This window comes from Elgaria multicarinata, chromosome 2, assembly GCF_023053635.1.
Source record: "Elgaria multicarinata webbii isolate HBS135686 ecotype San Diego chromosome 2, rElgMul1.1.pri, whole genome shotgun sequence".
Lineage (NCBI taxonomy): Eukaryota > Metazoa > Chordata > Lepidosauria > Squamata > Anguidae > Elgaria > Elgaria multicarinata.
The window spans coordinates 127,441,160-127,469,022 of NC_086172.1; the positions used below are offsets into that span (position 1 = coordinate 127,441,160).

Below are 27,863 nucleotides of genomic sequence, written 5' to 3' on the forward strand. Positions count from 1 at the left end.
AAAGCTCTGATTCGCAACAATGCCACTGCTCAGGAGAGGTGCTGCCCCTCCATGAAAAGAAAAGAAATGGAAAGTTCCAGGTTAAAACCAGCCAATGTAAAGGGCCTGTAACTGAAGAGGAAGCAGAAACAGCAGTATAGTTCCAGGAAGAAAAGCCTTGTGTAGAAATGCCCTAAGTATCAGGAGCGGCTGGGATCGGTGGACAGCTTGCCCCATGTGGTGAGACACTGATCTGCAGTTGGCAGCTTCTCGGTGAAGTACCCTAGACTCGCTCTACCCACCCAGCCTGACCATTGGATCCTCCTGGACAGGAAGGAATATAAGACAGCTTCCTGCTCCAGTTGAGCTTTACCTGAGCACAGTAATTTACCCTTGGCTGTTCTTCAGTCCTGCAACCTAGTTTGTCCTTCTGTTCTGACTCGCTCTTTGGTCCTGACATTTGGTCTGCTGTTCAACTCTGCCTCCTGATTTGTCATTTGGTTCTGACTTACTCATCACTCTTGACTACTGGCTTGTCCAACAAACCTCTGGCCCAACCCACACTGCTGTTCACAGCCTACCCCTGAGGCAGTGATGGCCATGATGTCACTCTATCCCAGGTGGCACGTGCTTCTCCCAGCATGCACCAGGAAGCCATAAGTGTATAATCATGCCTACATCAACAAGCCCCTCCACTTGGGACGGAGGAGAATGAATGGATGAACAAAGGTATAAACGGTCATTAATTTAGCAATACAATTTCTCCAAAATACGAACGATCAAATGAAACAAGTAAAGGAGTATAATTACCAACTCTTGACACTTTTTTAAAAAAAGAATAGGCTATTGGCCCTAACACAAGTACCTGTATTCTGCTTTTTCATATGCCCACACACAGATACACAGAGTACCAGCTGTTCTTCAGTACTTGGCCTGCATTGCTGGGAAATGTACCTTTCCATCCTACACTGTGGCTCAGTTTGCCTGGAATGGCAACCCATTTGTGTTTTCAACCCTGAGTTATTGGAAACAAGCAACCATGCTGATGCATGCTGCCCAATTGCTCCTGCTGGAAGGGGGAGTGGCAAAACAACCCAGGGATGCTCCATCTTGGACTGTTCTGCATCAGTAACAACAACAACAACAACAACCCAAATCCAAGATAGCTTTTTTTATAACATGGCTGAGAATGAAGAGGAAGAAATGGTTACTGGAACTTAATTTTTAAACATTTAACTTGATTCTAACAGTATCTACATTGGCAGCCTCACTTGGTGCCAGGATAGGACATTTTAATGTGATTAATATCACATTAAATATCACATCTCTTCAATTTGGGATTTACTAAGAGTAAACATTCGTAGAAGCTTTGTGGCTGACAGAACTTTTCCAACAAGGGATATTAAATCCCATTATATGTCAGAAATATTGTCACAACAGGGGGAAAAAATATAAGCTTCAAATCAGTGGCACCTAGGTATATCTCTTATGAATAGACAGACTTGTTTTTCTCCCATCCCTTAACATAAGAAGGCTCAAAGCTATTAAAATCCTCACGACTCTCAATGATGTTGATAATCTAGAATGGCTGACTGACTAGTGGGAAAACTGTTTTATACTGTTGTTTTATACTTTGAATGTTTTTAATTTTTGTGAACCGCCCAGAGAGCTCCGGCTATTGGGCGGTATAGAAACGTAATAAATAAATACATAAATAAATAAATATTAATATCGGTCTTAAGTCGGGGGACCCACTGGCAGTGGCAGGATCGGCAGGATTGTTTCATCAAATGATCGTCACCATATTGTGACATACTTGCCAAGCAAGTTATTAGACATCTAGAACATCAAATTGGCCGTGTGAACAATTCACTTCTCCCCTCCCACCAACCCTCTCTTATGCCCAGGCTACGTTTTATGTGCATTTTTTCCTCTGCGTTTGTTTTAACCCTAGGCAGGCTATGAAGCTGAAGGAAGGAGGGGCACACATGAGAGGCTGCTTAACCCTTTCCCTGTGGCTCTTCTTTAGCACAAAATCACTTCTACACACACCCCAAGCTGCTTTTTCACCTGCTGAGGGAAAGGACAAAAATAAGGGCCCTGCATTTCCCCCCAGACATTTCTTTGTGGAGGTGACAATGATGCTTTGAAATGACTATCTTCGGGCTAAAGATGGATCACTGTCTTTTATTTTCTTTTTCTTTTTGTCACGTATAAGCATTTGTTGTGTTCTTTGGGATATATAAGAGGGGTAAGAAAAGGTAAAGGTGGTCCCAGACACTTTCTCAAGCAAGTAATAGATAATGTCACTTTAAAATGGCAAGGACGTTAGAAACGTGTATTTCCTTCTGAGAAATAAAGTTCATTATTCTCAAGTGCATCAATAAAAAAATGTAAGAGTGCCTTTCCCTCTCAACTGTATTTAAGAACACTTCTCATTTGCTTGAGTCCTCGCTTTCCATTGCAATGGAGATCGATAGAAATAAAGGCACTGAGATGACATAGCGTTAAGGGTGGAATGGGGGGACATGTTAAGCAATCATCTCTATTGACAGAGAGTGGGGCTGGAGGAATAATTAGGGCTTATTCGTCTTCTGTAGTTACCACAGGGAATCCCTTCCAAGACAGCCATTTTAAGCAGGTTCTCCAGCGTGTGGCTGCTCAAAAGCTTAACATTCCTAATAACTGAACTCCACGAGGCCTTCACACCATTTATAAGCAATTTATACCTGGTCCCCGATGCCTCTTTTCCATCCAAATGTAACAGTTATTCTGAGCTACGCCAGTCTGCGAGTCCAGGAAAGGAAGACGGACGCTGCGTTCAGCACAGAGCCGGGAATTGTAGCTGCGGCAGTGCTCTATGGCTTCTTTGTAGAATTGGTCCCCAAGCCTGCAAAAGAGAAAGAGAAAGAAGAGGGTCAAACAATGGGCAATCATCTTCCCCAGGACCAATACATAACAAAGGAGGGAAGGGGCAGAAATAACAAGGTTAGATAAAAGAGCAGTGAAAAGGTATGTGATGAATGGACTGTGATTATTCTCTCTCTCTCTCTCTCTCTTTTAAGCACCAGAGCATAAACTGACATGAGTAACATTGCCCAGGGTAGGTGACAATGAACATGGAATCCAATAAATGTATATAACGTTCCAGTGTCCTTGTAGGCCACTGCAAAACCCTACTTGCTGAGCTATTGCAGAACCACCACCAAGTAAACCCACTCACAGGTGAGCATGAGGGGGAGTCTGACAGTCCCCTTCACCCCCTTCCCGTAGCACTTACTTGTAAGCTCACTCAGTGGCAGCACTGTAATGGGCCGCTGCTTGCGAGAAGAGGACGTGGGTGCCAGAGGCTACAGTACTGCCACCACCGGTGGGCTTAGAGGGTTCTAGGGTGGCCACCCACGGCCCAAAAAAGAGGAAACCATATTGATAACGTTTGCATATGTAACTGCATATGCATAGGTGCAAGTTTAGAAAAAAAAACCACAATTTTAATAGAACTACAATAAATCTCACCATAGTGGAAAAGACCACCTACGTGACTGTGTGTCTGCTCAGTCTGTTGATGGGCAACTTCAAGGCCCCTGCTGCTTTCTCTCCTTATCATGGGTGTCCACAGAAATAATTCCAAGGGGGCAGGCAAGGTCAATGGCTTAATCTACACCAAGCAGGATATTGCACTATGAAAGCAGTATATAGAAGGCAGGAGCCACACTACTGCTTTATAACAGTACTGAAGTGCACTGACAACTGTTGGGGCCCATCGACACATACCATATACTGCTTTCATACCACTATATCCTGTTTGGTAAGGCTCCTGCCTTTTATATACTGCTTTCATGCAGCTTTTGTAGTGAAATATCCTGCTTGATGTAGATTAGGCCACTTGTTCATTTGACTATTTGCAGTTTTTATATGACTGAACACCATGTGCCATTACATGGTGCTGAAGAGAAGCCATGAGAAACAATGGTGGGCAGGGCCTGCTGGTGATTTGCTGTATTATATAGGATTATACATTCCAGAACTAACTTCTAAAAAATTGCTTTATTTGTCCAATTAACATTAACAGAATAAAGCACTAAAACGACATGCAGCTTCAATTTGTCTAAATAACAACACTACTGTAGGGCTAAAACTCAAATTTTAAAAACCTAAGGTTGAATTTCACACCTTTTACACAGAATCTGCCTTGATGAATACCAGACATAAGGTCTGAAACCAGTCAGTTCTTTTTGTTAATGCTTGTCTGTCCATAACATAAAGAAAAATATAATACAAAGTGGATCATTCTTTAAACAAAAAACTGGAGTCTTTGAGGGTGTTGGCCAAAACAGTCAGTAACCTCTTTGATCAATTTCTCCTTGGTCTTCAACTTTTCTCTATGGACGCTCAATAAACACAAGCCAGACAATCGATTTCCACTCACTGTCGAACATAGCTCTATCTTTGCCCTGCACAAAGTGCTAAAAGATCATTCAGTTGTGCGTGTTGTCACTGGGAGGGGAAGTGCTGTAAGGATGGCCATTTTAGTAGCAGGGAACAGTTTGGTGTGATCCAATAGTTCAGGAACGGTCATGTTGTATATGTCACACAATTAGCTTCATCACACCAGGGTTATACTGTGCAATCGCTGACAATTGCATGCAAAGGACTCAGAAGTTTTCCACCTTAGAATCTGCTTTGACTGTGAAGTACTCCCATGCATCCTGCTTTAATTGTGCTATAAAACCAAAAGAATCGACCTATTTTGCTACCTGTTTAGGAGCGAATCATTTGTTGTTTTCCAAGCGGCCACTGGGGGTGCAGGAGGAGGATTTGATATGGTTAAAGTACAAATTAAACAAATGCTTACATCTGTGTAAGTTTTAAAGATAAAGACATCAAAATTGGCACAGTAATAGATATTAAGGAGAGCTTTAAGCACATCAAATTTGAATCAGATTGGGTCATCCATTGATTTTTTATGATTTTTTACATTTCCCCCCTTAAACCCTTTTCCTGGTATGCAAAGGCTCTTAGGAGCGCTGCCGCCCAGGGTGTGATTTAGCTAGCTAGCAACAACAACAGTTTTGCGCTGTAGGGGATAATTCGAGGGGAACAGGTACGTGGTATTTCTTTGGTATGTCCTTTTGCTCACAACACATACCAAGTAACAGATGAATCCCCAAAGTTTTCAAGCTTGTAAAGTTCCTGAATGGAATGAACGTGGATTTGAAAGATTTTTCTTCAGTGTGGTACATTTGAGATGGATGTAGTTTCAGCAAATTGTAATTAGGCTGGTTTTCATCATTGAAATGTGTCTTTAGTGAGGTGATAAGGGAATCCAGGTAGGGAACATACATGGAAGGATTGGTTAACATGATTGGTATGGCTTTTGTGTTCTATGGTTTGTCTATGTGTTTTAAGTTCTATATCCACTTCCTCTGCCAGTTTTTTGCCCTTCTCTAATATTGTGCTAAAGGTCTGTTGTGCTGTTCCATTATTCCCAGCAACTCCTGCATCTGTGCTTTCATTTCCATTAAATCTAACTTCACAGATTGCGGAGCTTGTGTGACTGGCTCTAACACTGAAGAATATTTGCTTATTCACAAAACAAACAATAAAAGTTGATGTCTGTGATGCACACAGCAACTGGTACAAAAGTTGCCGTGTCTTGATGCTACTTGATCCTAATTGCTTGAGTTCCGAGGTAATACTTGTGTAATTTTCTGCAAACACATGAATATGCTTGTATTTTTGAGTCCACTATGTTTCACATAGGATTGGTATGTTGGGTGTTAGGTGCTCTTTGGATGCTCTCACAGAAAAGAAATACGATGGCTTTAATTATGCTAACTGTATTACGCACATCGCTTATACTATTCAAATCATTTACAGTGAGATTAAACCTATGGGATGAGCAGCGGACAATGATTGCCTGAGGATAGTTTGCTGTGATTTGTGCTCGAACCCCACCTTCTTTTCCTTCTATAGTTGAACTACCATTGTATCCTTGTCCAGCTAATTTATTGAGATGTAATCCAAAATCAGAACAAACAGATAAGATTGTGTTGGCTATGCCTACTGCAGTTTGATCAGAGATTGAAATGAACCCAAGGAATTCCTCATGTACAGATGCATTCCCATCACTTTCTTCCACAAACCTAGAGACAGTTGTTCTATGCCAGAAATATCTGCTTTTTCACCGCCTAAAACTGAGAATCTCATGGAAGCCTTAGCCTTCACAACAATGGCGCTTTCTACACCTACGGTAAGGGTGTGGCGGGAGGGAGGGGGGAGGTGTGGCGTTACACCCCACAAGTCAGTTCCCAAATGTATGTCTGCAGTGTGTAAGTCTGTGGTTTTTAGAATGTTGGCCTGAGTGGGCGGAGTTAGAATGTCTTGGGAGGGGGGAGGAGTGATATATAAGGGAATGACTGAGGGGATTGTGGGGGACTTGTTAGGTACTCTTAGAGTCTTTAGTGCTCTCTGTGTTTAGAGTACTTAAGTTCTGGGAAATTTGAGGGTCAGTGTAGAGAGTGGTGTCTTTGGAGTGTGGTGTGCACGTAGTTGATGTATATTAATCAATACTGATAATAAAGAAAGTTCAAGAGTGATTGTGTGAGAAAAAGGAAAGCGCGTATGTGAATGGATTGTAAGAAAGGTTTCAAAAAGGTTTTTAAATGGTTTATTTGAAACAAAGCTTGTGTACTTTTGAAAATAAATTTTGATTGTTTTGTTTTTAAACTACCACAAAAATCCCATGTGTCTGTTTGGCATTTATCATCTAAAGTTTACTTATTTAACACCCACTCTGACAATCATTCACCTCAGCACATATAACTCACAGTGTTTTATTTTATATATTAAAATCCTTCTCCATTTAAACCTCTTTCTCCACATAGTTTGGAGGAAGGTGGGTTTTATCCCTTGCCTCAGGCGTATCAAGCGGTGGTGCTTGGCTTGAGCAGGGAGTAGCTGCGGCCAGGTCTGTTGTTCAGAGCCTGTGTCGTGGCAGGAGGATCGTGGACTTACCTGCTTCCGTGATCCTCCCTGGGCATCCAAAGAGAAGCGCAACATCCCAGAAGGGAAGAGGGATGTCACGCCTGTCATGCCTGCCATTTTTTAAAAAAAGGCAGGAGCCAGGAGTGCAATTGAGCTCCAGCGAAAGGTGAGTAAAAAAATAAAAAGCCCTGACCCAGCTCCCCCGCCCTCAATGTCCCTGGACTCCCCACAGCCTGACTCCTTCCCTCTGTTGACCCCCACTACTCACAGGGAGGAGGGAAGAAGCCAAGATGGGCACCCACACCGCCCGCGGTCCTCAGGATCATCCCAGGACTGCAGGTCTCAGTTATCCAGGGGAAATGGAGGGGTCATCCTTGCCTGCTCCCGGGATCCCCTGTGCATCATTTGGATGCACAGGGAAGACCCAGGGATGACCCAGGGGGCAAAGGTCAATGTAGACACAGCCAATATCTTCCCTGAAAATGTGGCAATAATTCATTCTGCATTCTTGCAGATGTGTACTTAGCAATGCCTGCCCCAGTGTCCAAATATTTTTTAAAAAATATTTCATCCCCGGCCTCAACACAATACTGTAAGAGGACTATCAGGTTAACTTCTCCTGTTAACCTTCAAAGCTTTTCACGGTCTAGCTCCTTCCTATCTCTCCTCTCTCATCTCACACTATTGCCCCGCTCGTGCTCTTCGCTCCTCTGATGCCATGTTTCTCGCCTGCCCAAGGGCCTCTACTTCCCTTGCTCGGCTTCGTCCTTTTTCTTCTGCTGCCCCTTACGCCTGGAACGCTCTTCCAGAACATTTGAGAACTACAAGTTCAATCGCAGCTTTTAAAGCTCAACTAAAAAATTTTCTTTTTCCTAAAGCTTTTAAAACTTGTTGTGCAGACTTTATACTGTTAGTTTTACCCTACCCTGTGCCTGCTTACCCTACCCTGTGCCTGTTTGCATTCTCTTCCCCTCCTTATTGTTTCATTATGATTTTATTAGAATGTAAGCCTATGCGGCAGAGTCTTGCTATTTACTGTTTTACTCTGTACAGCACCATGTACATTGATGGTGCTATATAAATAAATAAATAAATAAATAAATAAATAATAATACATGTACTGGTCTTACCATGAACAGCAAGGTCATGTGACCCATAATACACACAATGGTTGATAATATAGAGTACAGCTTCTGTTTATAGCTCTTGCATGAGTTATTTTGCTGTTCAATTGACAGCTTGTTCCTGTTTATGACAGAAAGGAAGTTAGAAGCATCTTCTTGTAAACTACTACGCTGTCCACTTTTTGAGCACTCTCTTACAGCTTCATTGCTTTCAATATGTAGTTCCCTATATCCAGCTCTTCCAGTTGTACAATACCGATAGCTGCCTCAGTATTTTCAATGGGTGTTCTCATACCCTGCCGCTACCTGTACCTGGATATTTTCTGTCTCTTTTGAGGCAAACACATTGGGTGCTACTTGTACAGTGTCTGATGAAGTAGTATCTTCAGTATGTATCTGGGGCTCACCAGCTGTCTTCAGCTTATTGCAGTAGTTGCAGATCTCCATAGCCAAATAACAGTTCTGCTTACTGCTTTCTCTCTTTAGCAACCTTATATATAAAATCACTGTGCCTTTATTTTTCAACATTCAACCAATCTGTAGATCCTATTCTGCTGGGTTACTTTTGGTTTCTATTCTTGGCCGCCACCACCACCTGCACCTCAAACAGCAGCATCCTCGAAGCGCCCCACCTGATCATAAAAAGGCACCACAACTCCTTGTTTATATTATCATTGTATTTCTAGAATTTCCAAATCTTGTAGCATTTCCAAAAGCACCAGCATTAAATCAGAACATGCAGCATTCATCTGAACTCCCTGCTGGCCCAGGAACTGTAGAGAGTCCAAGGGCCTGCCTTGATGAGGGGTTTGCCCCAGGGCGGATCCGCAGTGGCGGCAGGTCATTTAAATTATTATTATTATTATTATTATTATTATTATTATTATTATTATTATTATTATTTCTTACCCACCTCTCCATTTTGATCGAGGCAGGGAACAACAGTAAGTATAAAATACATAAAACTGAATTAAAACATAATATACATTGTTAAAACATCGTATGATGCAGCTGCCATTGCAGAGCTGTCCCGAGGCCTTCCCCCGAAGCTCCAGGAGGCTGCTTCTGCCAGCCACACAGCAAAACTAAGGGGGTGGAAGATGGGGGCAAGGGGGTGAAAGGGAGGGCAGCGCAGTGGTGGTGAGGGGGCAGTGGCGCAAGTTGTCTCTTGCTTCACACGACAAGGGAGCTTGCACCAGCCCTGACTCTAAACCTATTGTTAACTAGCTAGATCTGTACATTAAAATAAATATAATTAGGATTCCAGAGGATCAAGCACACCCCTTGCCTTTCCCCTGCTGACAGCCATGCTCCTAATGGTTCTCTGACTTTAAACCAGACTTAGACTAGACATCTCTTCCAATAAAGGACATCTTCAAAGAGAGGACTGTCCTCAGCAATGCAGGACACTTGGCTACCTTAGCACTGGCATCAGGTGCTAGGGGTATGGTCAGCACTGGCAGGAAGACCAACAGCAGCCTCCTTAGGAGCCCCTAAATGTCAAAGCCAGTCCTGATTCCTTGGGTCCCTTTTTTCCAGTCCACGGTCTATTTTCCCCTGCTTCCTTTAGCCTAACTGTCCTCCAGCCGGACTTCCTAGAATCCACCTTAGCACAGACTTCCTAGAATACCTGTCTCCCCTCCCCCCACCCAACTCCCCTCCTCAAAAACATACAGAAGTATCAAATGTTTCTTCAGGATCCCTTCAGGCTTCAGTTCTTCTTCACATTCGGACAGCCTCATTTCCTGGGCAGTTTGGAATGTTTGCCAGTTGGAATGTCTGCAACTGCTCAGCCAGTGTCTGACGCTTCACGTCCACAAGGGCAGCATTAAAAAAAAAAGATCAATAAAAATTATCTCCACATCATCTCCCAGTCCTCCTGGAGCCTGGAAAATGAGGACTGGAGGAAAGTTGTTGATAGATGCAGCCCACAGGCCATGCACTGCCTACCACTGCCATAGTCGATTATTGAGACAAATTGTGATTTTAGCTCAATAATCAGATTACGGGAGAAAAAGAGGCTAAACCAGGGCTGGCTCATGGTTCTTAGCTGCTTTCAATGAACCGAGAGAAGGGCATTCCTTTATGATGTGAAAGTGTATCCAAGATAATTCTGTAGTATTGTAGAGAACTCTGGGGAACAATTTACATGGGGATCTAGCCATGCAAACAGAAGCATGAGAAGGAAGATTATCTCACAATTTGTAACATGGCTGTGTGTCCAGGCTGGCAGAAGGCATTTTGCTGCCTGAGGCAAAGGACAAGATGGCAACCCCAGTCCATATCCAGAAGCTGACTGGGCTGACAACACTGGTAACAGGATAGCATCCTCCACAGCACATGAGGGCAGTTGACTAAGTTAGAGGGTGCAGGACAGGCTGTGTGGCACACAGAGTTCTGCCCACCAACACCTTGCCACTATTCTGCACCCTCCCCCGACCCCCCAACATCTTCCACCCAAGGCAGCTGCTTCACTCTGCCTAATGGTAGTGCTGGCTCTGACTGGGTTCCTACATGATTGCACTTAGAAACCACTATGACATTGCAGTGAAGACATATGCTCCATTTAGGCAGGTAGCAAACCATGAACCAGTGTGGAAAAACAGGCACTTAAGATGCTTCCAGTGTGGCAAGCACCCTTTAAATGGTGTAATCTCAGTGGCTGAGTAGTCTACTTTTATAACTTGTATGGCCAAATCAGCCTGGATTTAGAGAGCCCCATATTTATGTACCTGAACCATGCTGTAAACTTGGTTCTTGAGGCAATACTATCTTTTTAAGTATACGTTGGAGTAGGCAAGTTTTTCACAATTTTAAAAATGGGGGAAAGATTGATTTTAAAGAACAGTGCCTGATTCACACTATTATGTCTTATTCTTCTAACAACTTTCACCTGATGGGCAATTATGTAATTTAGCAGAAAACAAGTAATCTTGCCAGAATACTATTGTTTGCACTGAAACAGGCACCAAATGGCAAGCAAAAATCATGTAATTTGGACTAATGTCTGTCTCATACAGTCCTTCAAAGAGAACAATCTTAACATAATCATGTTTTTGTTGGAAGAACCCAGATACAACAATGGGGCTTCCTTCTGAGCAAACACAGTTTAGATGAGGGGGTAAAGTGTACCCCAATCTTTTCAAAGAATACGGCTTAATATCCCTACTATGCAATCATCTTAGGGTGGATGTATTCCCATTGAAGTGTGGCAACAAAATGATTTGTATTAGTGGAAATCAGGATGTTCACCATCTTGCCAGTTTCAAACTAGTCTGGAATCATGCTTCCAGGTGAGGCTTTTATGGAACCATAACCCTCCATCATTCACAGACTCTTACAAGGGGTCCAGATGATGTCATCTTCCACTCTTAACCCTCCCGTGTTTTCCCACCACTTCTTCCACCCTTTTTCTTACCGCTGGAAAACCCTTTAAAAAGCAAAGATGAAATACCTTCACAATGCCTGCTAATTGGCTTTGCTAGCTGGCCCTCTATTTGGAAGCACCGTTCATTAGTGCTACAGTGCTTTTGCCCACTCTTTTTAAACTCTTGAAGAGGAGGAGTGACTGTGCACAGCATTTAAATCATGAAAAAGTAAGTAGAATGCACAACATGGCAGGGGAGGAAATAACCATGTGGAATGGTCATAAACGAATGACAGAAAATAGCCTCCAAGAGAGCTGGATCAGGCTGATTCATGGCCCAGAAGCTATAAAACATCATGGGCACTGTCCCTGGGGAAGCTGCAGAGAAGCTAGACATCAGACATTTCCACTGCTGTTCCCATTTGCAGCAGTGGAAGAACTTCTCAAATTGTTGCATGGCTCTCCCTCCCTTGCCTTGGTTCACCAGGGACAAGCTTAGAGAATGAGAAGGGATGTGTAGGCCTATCCTGGTTGCTAAGCAATCACTGGAATGTACACACACATACTTCCTCACACCCTTCTCCCTGCCAAGAAAACTGCCAGCCTGGGCAACCAGATGGCAGGAAGGTTAGGGGGAAAGAGACATCCAATGAGGGGGAAAGAGGAGAAGGAGGAGATGGTCTGGGGATGTTGGGTTTATGGGGAAGAATATTGACTGTGGGAAGAGGTACTAAAAGTATGCACGAAGTTGTAGGGAGAGATGGACAACTGCAATCGAGCCATGTCTGGGAAATCCTGTGTACCTAGGATGACCCCTGCAAATAGGAACATCATAGGAAGCTGCCTCATACTGAGTGAGATCATTGGTCCACCTAGCCCAGAACTGTCAACACTGACTGGTAGCAGCTCTCCAGGGTTTCAGGCAGGAGTTTTTACAGCTTACCTGGAGAGCCATGAATTGAACTTGGGGCCTTCTGCATATACAGCATGTGCTCTACCACTGAGATTTAGTCATCCTTCTCCACTGGCTAGCCACATAGCAACATACAACATTTCTTCTTCTTCACAAAGCTCATATGGAACTTAATTCGCTTAATAGCAGTGGGAGGGGTTGCCACAATATGAACTGAGAACACCACAATAGTGTTTTAATAGATATACCTACACCTACACAACCTTATTCTTCTTTTCCTTTTCCCTCATCATCAGCTAAATGAAGTCCGCTTTCTCTCTCTCTCTCTCTCTTTGTGTGGCCAGGTTCCTTCAACAGCTGCATGACAGATAAGAAATTTAACTGCTGTGGCTTTTCCTGGCATTGAAGCAAAGTGGAAGATTCATATGAGAGTTTATACTTTCTGTTGAATGTGTCTCTCACACAAGTGTTAAAGCCACGAGAATCTTACCAGGAAGAAAGAAAGAAAAAAGGTGGCAACCCTGTGCTAATATTTCTTAGTGTTTTCCTGGAGTCTGAAGGGTATGGGAAAGCTGGCCCTGCAACAAGTACCAGTGGAGTCATTTCCCTGTGGGACTGCAGGGAAAGGAGATCTGTATGGCACCAGGAAGGGAGGGGATAATACTATGGATATACAATCTATGTAAAGAGATGCCAGCCTACTGAGAAAGCTCTTCACACAGAAATCCCAGGGTGACTGTCTAGGCCCCTGTTTTCAATTAGAAAGTGGGGAAGGAGGGGGAGGAAAGCAAAAACTAAAAAAAAACCACCCAAACTGAAGCCTGATGAGGAAGAAATGAAGCTTATTAAAAGCTATAATTAAAGCTGGGTAGCGCATGCACTTGTTTAATCAAACTCACTAACAAGGAGGCTGAAATTGATCAACAATTTAGGTTTTTCTCTCAAGTGCTTTTGCACGTCAACAGTATTATCTCACATTTCTGTTACTGTTAAAAGGAGGACGCACAATAAAAGTCAGGACTTAATAGGACAAAAAGAGCAGGCTGAATGAAAACAAAGTATCTCCCATTACTCAAGTTCCCTGTGTACAGAGCATTCCTCCCAACAATGAAATGTGAGTAGGTTCCGTCACTTTGTATTAACAAAAACTATGAAACGATAAACTACAGCGATCCCCACTAGAGACTACTTTAGTTGCAAGACTAAAAATACAAGTAAATCTTCAAACATTAAACATTTTCATTAAATTGGCAGCATCAAGGCTTGTTTAAAATATAAAATGCAGGTCTTGCTGTGCGAGGGGAAAAAGTGACATAAAAATTAAAGGGTTTGGTTATCAGCAGCATTTGAAAAACTGATTGAAAATATAAGCTAACATAAGATCAGGGCCGGCGCTGCCATAGAGGCAACTCAGGCGGCGGCCTAGAACACCAAACAAACAAGGGTGCCGAACGGCGCACCCGGAAGCTGCTCTCCAAGAGCAGCTTCCAGGCACACTGTTCCAAAGCCGCTGCCCCAGCCGCCCCCCAACCCCAGCGTCCTGGCTTCGAAGCCAGCGCCCGGCCGGAAGCCGCTCCTGGCTTCAAAGCCAGGATGCTGGGGTTGGAGGCAGAGGCTTCAGAACGGTGCGTCAGGAAGTCACTTCAGGGCGCGCCACTTCGAAGCCTCCACCCCACCCCCCAACCCCAGTGTCCTGGCTTCAAAGCTAGGAGCGGGCGTGGGGCAGACGCTTCAGAACGCCGCACCAGGAAGCCACTTCTGGTGAGCCGCTTTGAAGCCTCCGCCCCGCCCCCCAACCCCAGTGTCCTGGCTTCAAAGCCAGGAGCGGGCAGGGCAGAAGCTCAGAACAGCTCGCCAGGAAGCTACTTCCGGGTGCGCCGCTTCGAAGACTCCGCCCCGCCCCCCCAACCCCAGCATCCTGGCTTCAAAGCTGGGAGTGCATGGGGGTGGGGGGTGCGGAGGCTTCAGAACTCACCTGCCTAGGGCGCAATATAGTCTGGCACTGGCCCTGCATAAGATTTAACCCAAATGAAGAAGTGTTTTCATAGAATCTGGACTATACATTCCCATATTTAATTTTGTTCCCACAGACATGGTGATCACTTGTTACCATCACCTGCTTACCTTTTACCAACATTAGAAAATTTTAAAAAGGCCCCCTTTCCCCTGACCTCAAAATCCCCTTTACTTGACCCATAATGAAAGTAAAGCAACAGACCCATGACCTGTTTTAATAATTGCATTAAACTATTTCAGGAAACTTTCAAGAAGTACTCTGTTAAAATGTCAAACTACTAAATTTCAGGAAAGGAAGGAATACCAAAATAAAATTTTTCTCAGGCAAAGGCTTTGAGATGAGCTGTATAGGTTTGCACCACCTGTTTCTTGGACTTCTTAAATGAAAAAGAGCTGATGCAGACACACACTTCACTAATTATCATCATTCCATCAAATAGCATACTCAGTCTGGTGAGTGCTGACAAGACTGTTGACAAAATGGAGCGACTGAGAAACAAGGGGGAGGTATCTGCATGCTTGGGAGAACCCCAAGGTTTAGAGAAATGCAAAAAAAAAAAAAATTAGGAAAAAAAACCTTAAGGGGACACACACACACCAAAAACAGCCCAATGAAGATTGAGCATGCTCAGGAAAATGGAACGGCATATCCTGGAAAATGGCATGTTTATCTGCCTGGAACCTCTGAACAGAGCATTCCGCATCACAATATTTTGTTGCAGCCTTCCTCATATCATCTAATTACCAAATAAGTCAAATCATTATTCCTTCTAATATAAAGCTTTGGTGGTCTTTGTCTGGAAGCAAAACAGAACTACAGAAGAATATAGTAGTGGTTTTTGCACTGTCAGGGGACTCTCCAGGTACACGGGAATATACTATTATGCAAATTAAAAGAAAAATAAATGCTTAGAAATCAAACAAAAACATGCTCTGACAAGGACCTTAGTGCCTTCCAGGACTGAGACAAGGAATGCAGAGACTGTTACTCAGAGGGGAAAGTAAAAGAAAAAGAAGGAGAAAGGAATTAATCTGCTTGAGACCCCAATAGGTTCTAGTATCCAGGAGGGGGGATATTTGCACCTTGAGCACTCATTCGGTAGCCCTTCCAGGAAAGGCAACCAATAATTCACACAAAGAAAGAATTGGTTCAGGGAGCCCTTAACTGGAGTGGGTACTGTTAGGAGCTGGCAACATTTTGTTACAGGTCCCCTCCCAAATTGTCTAATCTACTTCCCAAACAAGTCATTAAAAAAACCCACCATGTTCTTCTCATTATCTTTATTGTCCGTATTTAAATAGAGTAAGTACTGTTTCCTACAGTACATATTTTATTGAAGTGCACAGAGGGCAGTTTATTTATTTATTACATTTCTACACCCAATAGTTTGCTTCTCCTTTAGAAAGTAACTACATGTGCCTACAAAGGTCTGTCTCACATTTCTTTTAAATTCCTATGGTATGTTATATATGCCGTCTTTTCTCTAATAATATTTCTCTTATATTTTGATGTGTGCCATCAGTTGTGCTTCGTTTGTCATGCATGTTATATGGTTAAGACTGAAATGGTTGTTGTTATGACGTTGATATGATTGTTATAAATGATATATACGCATAGGGAATGTTCACTTCCTTTTTAATTTGATGTGTACCATCAATTTGATGTGCTCTATTTTTCATAAAGGTTTATAAATGTTTTATAAAATGATCTCATTGGTCTCGTGCAGTTCAGTTAGGTCTCTTGCACCTTGTGTGTTTGTTTTGAGCGGGGGTTGTAATCCAACACATCAGGAGGAAATCAGGTGGGAATCTACACTGGTGTTATTCTAACGTTTTGAATGGGTTACTGCACAGTGTCACGTGACCCTGGGTCTCCAACGTTGTAAATGAGCCGTACTTACAGGTTCTATTTCTTAGTTCCAGCGTGGCTACAGATTCATGTGCCTCGTTCTACTGGTAATTTTCTTCTCCCAACCCAGAGCTGCTGGGTTTGATCCTTCCACTTCCTGTTCTCCTTCCTTTGCCCGGTTTGCTATCTTATCTGCTACAGCAGATAAATCACACCAGCGTTATACTGTGCAATCACTGACAATTGCATGCAAAGGACTCAGAAGTTTTCCACCTTAGAATCTGCTTTTATTGTGAAGTACTCCCATGCATCCTGCCTTAAAATTTGAATCAAATTGGGTCATCGGTTGATTTTTTATGATTTTTTTTTAACATTTCCCCCATCTTTGCAAAGGAGCTGAGGAGCGCTCAAAGGATCACTGTAGCTCCATGCAGGAAAATTAACAAAGGTCTCTTGGTCCCAGTCCAAAACTCATGACCAGCGGAGCTTAAATGCGGCTGCTGCAAAAACTTTTCAATTTGGCCTCCCATCCAAACCTTGACCAGCCCCAACCCTGCTTAGCTTCAGCAAACTGGCTGGCTCCTATGCATTCAGGCAATTCCCTAGGACTTATATTAAGATGTTTTGGGAGGAGGTTTGTGTGTGCTTATGACTATTGCCCAGCACTGCTGGCTAGGAATGAGGCAGGCAGTGGGCGGAGCAAACCCAGCAACTCTGCTACGCTCAGAGGGAGGGAGAACAACCAAAGGATTTAACAATGTGCCCTACAGTAACGTTACAGCTAAACGTAAGTAACGCTAGTGTGCACCGTGATACAGAGAACCGATACAGAGAACCACGTTAGAAAGGGACACTAGCAACGTTATAAGACTAGTGTAGATCCGGCCCTGGTTAGGGAAGCTATAGACACAGGAATGGGAAAACTAGCTATTCCCAGGAATCCTTAGTCCTCAAGGACACTTCTGCATATCTGTTGTGAATTAGCAGGAGCCAAACAACGAACTGACATGTAGCTCACCAATCTCCTAACTGTCCTTACACTTTCAGGCAGTCTTCCAAGTGATAGCAAATGGAGGTGTAGACACAACTCATCTACAGGAATAAGTACTATTATACCACTCCTCTTGATCAGAAGGAGTTGCTAGACTAGAGGGATAATATACTCCCAGTACAGAATTCTCAAAGAACGTTGGGCTAGTGGTATTCACTAAGAACTTGCTAGAGGATTATTGTATATAGTATATACTCGCAGAACATATTGTGAAGTGTTTTATTTGGTAAATGCATCACAAGCTGCCAAACAGTTGAATACTATTTATTTAGGCCCAATATGCAGAAATCACGTTAATGCTTGCTAGACTTTATATTGCTTCTAACTAGAATCTGGCATGTGAAGCCAAATTCACTAAGGTGAAAGTCATCTAATATATGTTACACAAAAGTACAGATATTAAAATGAAATTAAGAAACCTTGCTAAGTGCATAGGAATAGCCAGCAGTCTTGGATAATTGTCTTTCTGCCATAACTCTAAAATATTCTCTGTGGGTTTTTGCTGTTTTTGTTTTTAAACATTCCTCCCAAATTACTCTAACACCCATTGTTATTGTAAGATTACAAGTGGACTACATAACAATGTTAGCATCTTGGTGTGAAACCACAGAAGACATAAGCTCAAATCTTTCTCACAGACTTAATGGGTGACCCTAAACAAATCACAATCTTTCAAACAACAAGAATAATAATAAATGAGACTGCAAAAATATTTGCACTTCAAGCAGCAGGATTTTTTGGAAAAGGCATTAGCTTGCATGCAGTCAAATAAATATTTCAACTGCCTCATCAAACTTCTAGGCACCTGAACAACAAGGTGTCTGGTATTCTTTTGGCTCTGACTATAAACTACCACATCAGGTTATTGTGAAGATGCAACAAGGTAAATTTTATTATTTTAAAAATTCTTCAAAATTGAAAAAATGCAACTCTCTATTTTTAAAAATGCGGCAGAAATAATAAATAGTCATTTGGTCAAAATGGATTAATTTTTTTTTTTTTTTTTTTTTAAACTGATTCCCATGGCCTTGCTAATTGTCTTCCAAGCCCCTTGCCTTAGGAAACTATTGAGAATGCGTTGGCAAGCTAACTCAAGTACACATGCTGGATTTTCCAGGTACATTTCATATCAAGAAGCAAAGCAAAGTAATAAAGAAAAGTTTTGCAAAGTAGCCACGGTACATTGGACATTCATGGAAAAGGCAGGAGGAAAAATCAGCTGGGCTGCTTCTATCCTTTGACTTTTCAGCCGTGTGGCATGGCCAACAGTGAAGACGTGCCAACTCAGTGAGTACAGAGAGAATGGTGCTAAGCTGACTACACTCATTCCTTTCTAACAGGTCCCAAGAGACTCATAATGGGCAGCTGCGTTTCCTCCCCCAGCAGCTCTTCTCTGATAAGCAAGAGAGCCACGGGGCTCAGTCCTGTCACCACGCTTCTTTAACATCTATGCAAAACTTCTCAGGGATATTGTTAGATGATTTCGGATTTGGCCAATAATATGCTGGAAACTTTCAGGCAGGCATAGAGCCCAGTAATTAAAAATTAAAAATTTCACATTGGATGTTAAAAAACCAGTTTGTTCACACAAAAGCCACCCCCTCCAGCAGCCGAAGAATTAAGCACTTCTAGTGACAATTAAACTTCACAGTGCTGGGGGAATATCACGCATTTCTTTCCACGGTGTTCTTTCAGTTTCATAGCTCAGAACTATTATAGGGTTAAGGAACAGTGACTTGCCCAGGGTGACAATGTGATTCTATGATTGAAACATGGTTTCAACCATTTATCAGAGCAACTCCACTAGCCACTAGCTCATTGGTCCCCTAGGTTTCAAAATTAATTATTTTTAATTTACATTGTGGCTTGCAAAAGAATTGAGACTGTGGAGAACTCTAAACCTACATCCTGTTAATATAGGGTGACCATATGGAAAGGAGGACAAGGCTCCTGTATCTTTAACAGCTGTATAGAAAAGGGAGTTTCATCAAGTGTCATTTGTATGCATACAGCACCTGGTGAAATTCCCCCTTCATCACAACAGTTAAAGCTGCAGAACCCCTGCCCTCTTTGGTATCTGGTCAATTTCACCAGGTGCGGCACGCATACAGATGTTAATAGGTTTAAAGTGGGTATCAGAAATAGTTGTTACTATAGTCAGTCTCTCTAGAACATCCAAGGAAACAAAGCAGCACTTTAGTTTTAAGACTTAGCTGGACTGTTATCATGAATTTTGATCAGGTACATCAATAGAGCCCTGTTGGAGCAGAAAAGATGCTATTCCTGCTTTCCTTCCTTTCTCTGAAGCATCAAAGATAACTACAGCTCAATGGCAGAGCACCTGTTTTGCATGCAGAAGGTCCCAGTTTTGGTCCCTGGCATCTCTAGATAGGGCAGGAAAAACTCTTGCCTTAATCCCTAGAGAGACAGTCCTGCCAGTCAGTGTCAACAATACTGGGATAGATGGACCAATGGTCTGACTCACTAGAAGGCCGCTTTCTTGGTTCCTATGTATATCTGGGGAGAAAAAAGCTATTGTGCTAAGAAAGAAGAACATAAGTAGAACTCTGCTGGATGAGACCAAGGGCCAGCCAGCTGTTGGCTAGGGACCAACAAAGCAGGACATGGTGCAACACCACCCTCCTACCCATGTTCCTCGGCAACTGGTACACACGGGCTTACTGCTTTGAATACTGGAGATAGCACACAACCATCAGGGCTAGTAGCCATTGATAACCTTCTTCTCCAGGAATTTATCCAAACCCCTTTTAAAGCCATCCAAATTGGTGGCCATCACCTCATCTTGTAGGACATTGGGCAAATATTTGGGACACTGGACAAATTTGTTTTGACTTCACTTGTGTGAATTACATTGTGCCACAGGTCAGTTGGACATCAGTTGCTTATCAAAGCAGAATTGGACCACAGGATCCATATTGCAGAATAGACTGGCATGCCATTGATAATGCCACTGCTGTGCTAATGTGGTCCAGGGTTTGTTGTCTGGTTGGCATGTACCACACTATTCTTGATTTATAATATTCAAATTGCATTACTGCTATGCCTTCCAATTCCTGATGAGTCAAAAGTGTAACAGCAGAAGGTATCATAAAGAAACTGTATTTAGTTTCATTACTGCTTTGCAGGCACCTCTATCCTAACACACCATGTCCACTCTTCTATGTTTATAGCATTCTGTAACAAGGATGAATTGAGCTAAATCATTTAGGGTGTTTGAGGACATTATTTCAGTGCAGGAAGTTTGGCTAGATGATCTTGAGGCGCAATCCAGCCCAACAATTGTATGATTTAATTGATCTGTCAGACTGCTCATTTATGGAACCCAAAGGAAAAAGGAAGTTGTTTAAACCACATAATTCTGTCCCCAAGCAACTAGCTCCATGCAGTGAAATAATTTTGGCTTCACAATATGATTCTTGTAAACCACAATTACATTTAACAGCTCTATAATAAATTTACATTAGCGTAATAATTAGATTTTATTTTGCTCCCAAGCATGGCTTTGAATGAAGCAAATACAGAGACAAACATACATTTAAACATCCTCCTGCCCTGAATAGATTTGCAGTAATAAAGACATGATAATGCATAAGAAACATAATCAACATACAAAACAAAACATTAAAAATGCTCTCATCAATCTTATTATCCAATAACTTATTAGCTCTAACAAGAGACATCCATGACAGAAAATTAAAATTTCTGCTAAGCCTTAAAGATCCTCCTTAGCTCTGATCATTATGGTTCTTTTTTTTAAAAAAAAAAATCATCTTTCTTTTTAGAACATGAAGCTAACATTGTTAAAGACGAAATGCCAATGACATCAACATTCCGACAAGAATGACATTGCCTCATACTCTGCAGGCACATATTGGGGGGGGGGGATATGATAAAAGACTACCAGGTAAGGCAAGGATTTCTGTTTATCAAACATAATTTTATCTGTAAGGAGAAGTGTAGTACACCAAAAACTGGGCTGTCCTGTGTAAAAGCATCCATCCTACACACAGCCATCCATGTTTAGAGCACTGCATTTTTAAAATATTCAAGGTGCTGGTACCTTCTCAACCATAAAGCCCCCTAAATTGAGCTTGGATCATGTATGCTCCGATCCCACAGCCATCAAACGCTCATCTTCTGTATAACAGGAGCAGAACTGTCATAGTGGCATCTGATGGCTGTGGCATCTGTCTTTTGGAATTCCTTCCACAGAAAGGTCTGTTGTTAGCATTCAGATACCTGGGCCCTGCTTTCACATTGCCACCACTTTCACTCTAAACCCCATGGTTTTGCTACTGCGGGTTGGTGGTGAGTAATCTAAATTCCAGGAAGCAGCACGGGCTTTCCAGATGCCATTCAGCTCACCGGGCCCAACCTGCCCTCTGCCTGGCTTCCAGCGACCAATGACTGGTTGCTATCCACCCTGGAATGCCCCCAGCTCAATGCCGGAGTGAGATCATATGGCAGAAGAGCCGTGGTGACCTTGCTTCGAAGGGAAAAGTCCGGGTAAGTCCCTGACTTTTCTAACGCGCAGCTTTGGGGAAAAGCCCCGCAGTGGCTGCGAATCAGTGGCTGTGTCGCTTAACTGACACGACAAAGATTTGCAGCCACCATGGGGCTTTGAAGATGTATCGACAGCCTCCTGGTCAAACCACATTTCTTTGATCAGACTTTTGCATAGGTTTTATGATTGACCTGGATTTTGGTATTTTCTTTGTTATTGTGTACTGTTTCCACTGTATGTTACTTGTGTATCTGGTCCAGACTGAAAGGCATGGTACAAACTAAGCAAAGAAAGAAAGAATAGGGTGGCCTTTTGTCCTATTTTGCACAGTCCTCTTGTTTGAAGGGCTCTTGGAGGACAGTCCTCTATCTTAAGACATAGTCTATTTGAAGTGCAAAGTCCAGATTAAAGACATGGGCCAGATCTACACCAAGCAGGATATGATATTTTGAAATGATTTGAAAACTGTATATGGAGTGTATCCTGGGCCCAAACAGTTGTCACTACTGTTATAAAACATTTTAAAGCAGTAGTGTAGATCCTGCATAAGAAAAGTAAGAAGGGAGAACAGGAACACCCGAACAGCAGACTGAATAGACAGACAGGTCACCTGTGGGGTGTCTTCACAGAGCTGGGTTGTTGCCGCACCGCACCGCACCGCGCTTTCACTGCTGCAGGGTGGCAGTGGCTAATCTTGATGGCAGGAGGCAGTGCAGGCTTTCTGGCAGCCAATCGACTCACCTGGCTCACCCACTACCCAGCAATGCCAGAGCAAGGATAGAAAGTGGGAAAACAACAGTGACCTCACTCCAACATAAAAAGTCACAGTAAGTCCTGGAGTTTTTATCTGTGCTGCTCTGTCAATTTGCCCCACAGTGGCTCCAATCCAGTGGCTGCATCATGTAACTGACATGGCGCTGATTTGGAGCCAGCGTGGGGCAAAGACGACGTTTAGACGACGTCCAGTCACAGTTTTCCCAACTACAGCAAGATGCACTCTACTTCTGTTTACAGGGGCTGTCTGCGCAACACGCTAACCCACATTCATTGTTTGAGAAAAACAAGCCACACTGCATGGTTAACAAGCCACCCTGTGGAAAATGCCCTCAGTTCAGACAACACGCTAACCCATGGTTCAACGAACACACCACATTTCAACAACAACTCACACTCAATCATAGAGTTGACTTAGCATGTTGTGAACAATAAAAGGTCTTTTCAGGAGGCAAAAAAGTGTTCACGGGAAAGGCGGGAACCCTGCCTTCCTGTTTGCAGCAATCATTCCTCCAAACTGCTGCTGTTTCGGGACAAGAAACAGAAAAGACAGCATCCCTATTGCCCAGAGAATTGCCAACACTCAATAGCACAAAACAAAGTTTGCAACTGTTGGTCAATGGGACAAGTTGCCCAAAGAATCAGTGGAATCCCTCTCCTGCAGATTGTTAGAGGAGGAATGAATGAGTGTTTATTGGGAATGGATTTTCTACAAATGACACCTCAAGAGACCATTACTATGTATCTCATCCAACTACTAAGTTACAGTTTAAAAAAATCAAGGAGTTGTCTGGGAAAGCAATTGCAGGTTATTGGAGGGAGGGACATGCAGCATACTACCCTGGAATAATATACAACCTGTAATAGAATCATAGAATCATAGAATAGCAGAGTTGGAAGGGGTCTACAAGACCATTGAGTCCAACCCCCTGCTCAATGCAGGAATCCACCATAAAGCATCCCGACAGATGCTTGTCCAGCTGCCTCTTGAAGGCCTCTAGTGTGGGAGAGCCCACAACCTCCCTAGGTAACTGATTCACAGTCGCACTGCTCTAACAGTCAGGAGGTTTTTCCTGATGTCCAGCCGGAATCTGGCTTCCTTTAACTTGAGCCCGTTATTCCGTGAGCTGCACTCTGGGAGGATCGAGAAGAGATCCTGGCCCTCCTCTGTGTGACAACCTTTTAAGTATTTGAAGAGAGCTATCATGTCTCCCCTCAATCTTCTCTTCTCCAGGCTAAACATGCCCAGTTCTTTCAGTCTCTCTTCATAGGGCTTTGTTTCCAGACCCCTGACCATCCTGGTTGCCCTCCTCTGAACACGCTCCAGCTTGTCTGCGTCCTTCTTGAATTGTGGAGCCTTCTGTCATGTGGACTGCCCTTCTGTCAGTATATCTTCCTGGGTAGCTTATCTCAAGAATTTATGCTTTCCAATAATTGCCTTTCAGATGGACACCACTTATCTTATAAGAGGGAATTCACTAGTAACTTAACCTTTATTGCTCATACAATTACCACCCATCCCTGTAACTTTTTCATCTCATCGTGTTTAGTTGCAATCTCCAGCTAGTTACAGCTGCATAGCAATAGCCTGGGAAATTGATTTTTAAAAGAATTTTAACATATTGATTTCAGGTCTTGTGAAAAGCAGTCAAAGTATCTCCTGGAGGGGCAGTATATCAGCCAGATCTGAAGGCTGGACATCTTATTGTATATTGTACAGTACACAGTATTTATTTTAACAATTGGATATATGTCAAGCCATTCAAAATCAATTTCAACTCCTTTTCAGTTTATTCCTTCCATTTTGTCAATGCATCATTCCATGGCTGATTCTATACTACAATAAAAATGTTTTAAATATTTTAAAATACATATTTTCTCAATTCTTTCCAAGTTTGCTAACAGAGCCAAAATGGTAGATAAACAGTCTGATCCTGATCCAACATATGTTTACTCAGAAGTTAAATCTCAGAGCATTTCATTGAATTTACTCCCAAGTAATAATGCACAGGACTGCTGCTTTAGGCCCATCCCTCAGACTTTAGGTTTCCATCTCCTTTTGGCACACTTTACCCCATTACATTTTTAAAAAAGTGTTCTAGAACTTGAATTAAATGAAAATGACAAAAAGAAGTGTAATATTAGGATTGGGAAAATTCTAAACTATTGCTCCCTTGGGTAGATGCCAAAAAATTAATACTATCTCCCCAAAAAGAAATTTGAGGGTCTAAGAACAATATTTTCCAAGCTCTAATTAAGGCTGCAATCCATAGTCAATGGGATTTACTTGTATGTATGCAGCACGTAATGTAATTCCCTCTTCATCACAACAGTTAAGGCTGCAGGAGGCTTGCCCCTTTTTGTATCCGGTCAAGAGGGCAGGGCTCCTGCAGCTTTAACTGTTGTGATGAAGAGGGAATTTCACCAGGTGCTGGTGAATTTCACTAGGTGTTGCTCTTCTATACAACTGTTAAAAGATACAGGAGCCCTGTCCTCCTTTCCATATGGTCACCCTAGGCAGAAGCTAAGGTAGTTTAAGATCCTTCTTTTGCAATTCTGCAAGCAGGATATTGTGTGGGAGTTCAAGTGCTAAGAAATATCCCCTAAAGGCTCCCAGTCTTAGCTCAGCAAAGCAGAGCTGTCTCCACAAACTTTCTTTCCCTCTCTCCATCAGAAATTAGTGTCTCAAGGCACTGAAAGCTGCCCAAAGTTCCAGTTATGCACTGCGGTTGTCCTGTTACAATCCACCTTCTGCCAAACTTCCACTCATGAGGTACTTCAAGAAGACAAATGTGGGCATGGATCTTCCCTGAAAAGTAACTTGTGCTGTTATATCCAGAAAACCACCACACTTTCTTGGATCTAAAATGTTTGTGCACCTACGTAATTTGTAGATTAGCCAAAGTCTTGGAAAGAACTCTGCATTGATGTAGCAGCTGAAATTTTCCAAACTGAGATTCTGAAATTATAGAAAAGTAGCATATACTTGCCTGTTAAAGTTTTGTGTGACTCATTTTTCTGATTATGCAAGGAGCTCTGTTTTGTATATTTATACTATGTGTAAAAGCACACACTATCAGTACATATTAAATAAATATGTAATAGTTTCAGTACCTATTTTTTCACTATGTGCACTCTTGGCTAGTGTATACTAAACAATGCCTAACTCTGTTTTATATCAAATGTATACCTAATAAGGCATTAGAGAATCAGGTTCACAATGAGAGAGAGAGAGAGAGAGAGAGAGAGAGAGAGAGAGAGAGAGAGAGAGAGAGAGAGAATACACTCAGTTTTTGATGTAATTCCTGGGACTTAGCTGAGGCACTAATGGGCAACTCTTGCTCCTATACACATTAGATTTTATGAGCTTTATAAGATGCAGTTATTAATGTTATCATCCTGGTTAAGGCTGATAACATTAATAACTATGGTTTTGTTCTATGTGCATGATCCTTTATCTCTCTCCACATCTAGCTCAGCAGCAAGGAGATTGGAAGTGTTCACTACCATTTTAAACTGACCAGAGTTCCAAATTATGGAACTGTAGCTTATCCAGAGCATGGATAAGCTACAGTTATCCATGCTCTGATAACCTCTCGTTTGGATTACTGCAATGCGTTATACGTGGGGCTGCCTTTGAAAACAGTCCGGAAGCTTCAGCTGGTACAAAACAGGGCAGCCCGTTTACTAACAGGGACTGGCTGGCGAGATCACATTACGCCAGTCCTTTTACAACTTCATTGGCTGCCAGTCCAGGTCCGGGCCCGATTCAAAGTGCTGGTATTGACATTTAAAGCCCTAAACGGTTTGGGGCCAGGTTATTTGAAGGAACGCCTCCTCCCATATGTACCTACCCGGATCTTAAGATCATCTACAGGGGCCCTTCTCCGTGAGCCCCTGCCAAAGGAAGTGAGGCAGGTGGCTACTAGGAGGAGGGCTTTCTCCGCTGTGGCACCCCACTTGTGGAATGAGCTCCGCAGAGAGGTCCGCCTGGCGCCTACATTGTGCTCCTTTCGTCGCCAGCTGAAGACCTTTTTATTCATTCAGTATTTTAACACTTAATTTTAACTTAAATTTAAATTATACTGTTTTAACTCTGTATTTTAACTTTATATCAATTTTGCTGCGTGGTTTTATCCTGGTTGTGCTTTTTATACTGTATTTTGTATTTGTGTTTTTAACCTGTTGGTTGTTTTATGATGGTTTTAATTTTTGTGAACCGCCCAGAGAGCTTTGGCTATTGGGCGGTATAAAAATGTAATAAATAAATAAATAAATAAACAAATTACATCCAAATTTGGCAGAAGGCTGGTTAGTTTAAACTTATGGTGAGCAAGCCAAGATCGTGAACCACAGTTTGATCCTGGGGCTGTTTCACGGTGCCAGGTTGGCACCGCCTCCCTCTTCAACCCCACGATTTCCCCCTTCCAGCGTGTTGTCGGGTAATCCAGATGCTGAGGAGGGAGTGTGGGGGTTCTGGGCAGCCATTTCGCTCCCAGAGCCACCCCCATCCTCTTCCTGGTGGAGGGCAACCAATCACTGGTCACCTTCTACCAGGCTCCACCCCTGGGTTGACCCTGGATTGGCCATGGAGCAACATTCCACAGCGGAAGCACCATGTTGACGTCGCTCCATTTGAAAAAATCGGGGTAAATCCCTGACTTTTTCAAAATGCAGCATCACAGGGAAGCCTGCAGTGGCTGCGAAGCTGCACTTGTGTTGTCTGACCGATGGGCGCAGATCCACAGCCACCATGGGGCTTTCCCCACATATAGACAGCCCCCTGTGTTGTCTGAACAAACCATAATTTCAATTAATGAGACTTCCCTTGAGTTTAATAGGCAAGTAAAAACGAATGAACGAATGAATGAGTTTTCACTTGTTTTGTTGTCATTCATTCAAATTCCCATTTGCTGATTCCCATTACAATTCATTTTTCAAATGAATGCACACTTTAGTGAGTGCTCACATATTATTATTATTGTTATTATTATTATTATTATACTTATTTGTATCCCGCCTTTTGCCCAATACTGGGCCTCAAGGCGGTCTTGCAAAGTTTAAAATATCCATTGTAAAACTTAGAAAAAGAAAAGTAAAAATAAATTAAATAAATAAATAAATAAATAAATAATTTTTTTGAAAAAACATTTAAAATACACAACAAAATTATAAGCCATTAACCTAGATGGAGGACCAAATTACTTTCCAAAGGCCTGCTGAAACAAACAGGTTTTAGCCTGCTTCCGAAAGCCTATCAAGGAGGGAGCCAGTCTAG

The 27,863-nt window shown here is 42.6% G+C and overlaps 1 protein-coding gene across 2 annotated transcripts in view; it reads right to left on the bottom strand.

Annotated features, from left to right (window-relative positions):
* DPF3 (double PHD fingers 3) overlaps positions 1-27,863 on the bottom strand; it is a 241,782-nt gene that overhangs the window by 125,725 nt on the left and 88,194 nt on the right. For both annotated transcript variants that reach the window (XR_010025071.1, XM_063117615.1), the window contains exon 2: positions 2,709-2,869. Coding sequence is in view for 1 of the 2 variants with exons in the window: in XM_063117615.1 (XP_062973685.1) it covers positions 2,709-2,869 (161 nt within the window). In the remaining variant the exon portion in view is untranslated. The remainder of the gene's footprint in view (positions 1-2,708; positions 2,870-27,863) is intronic.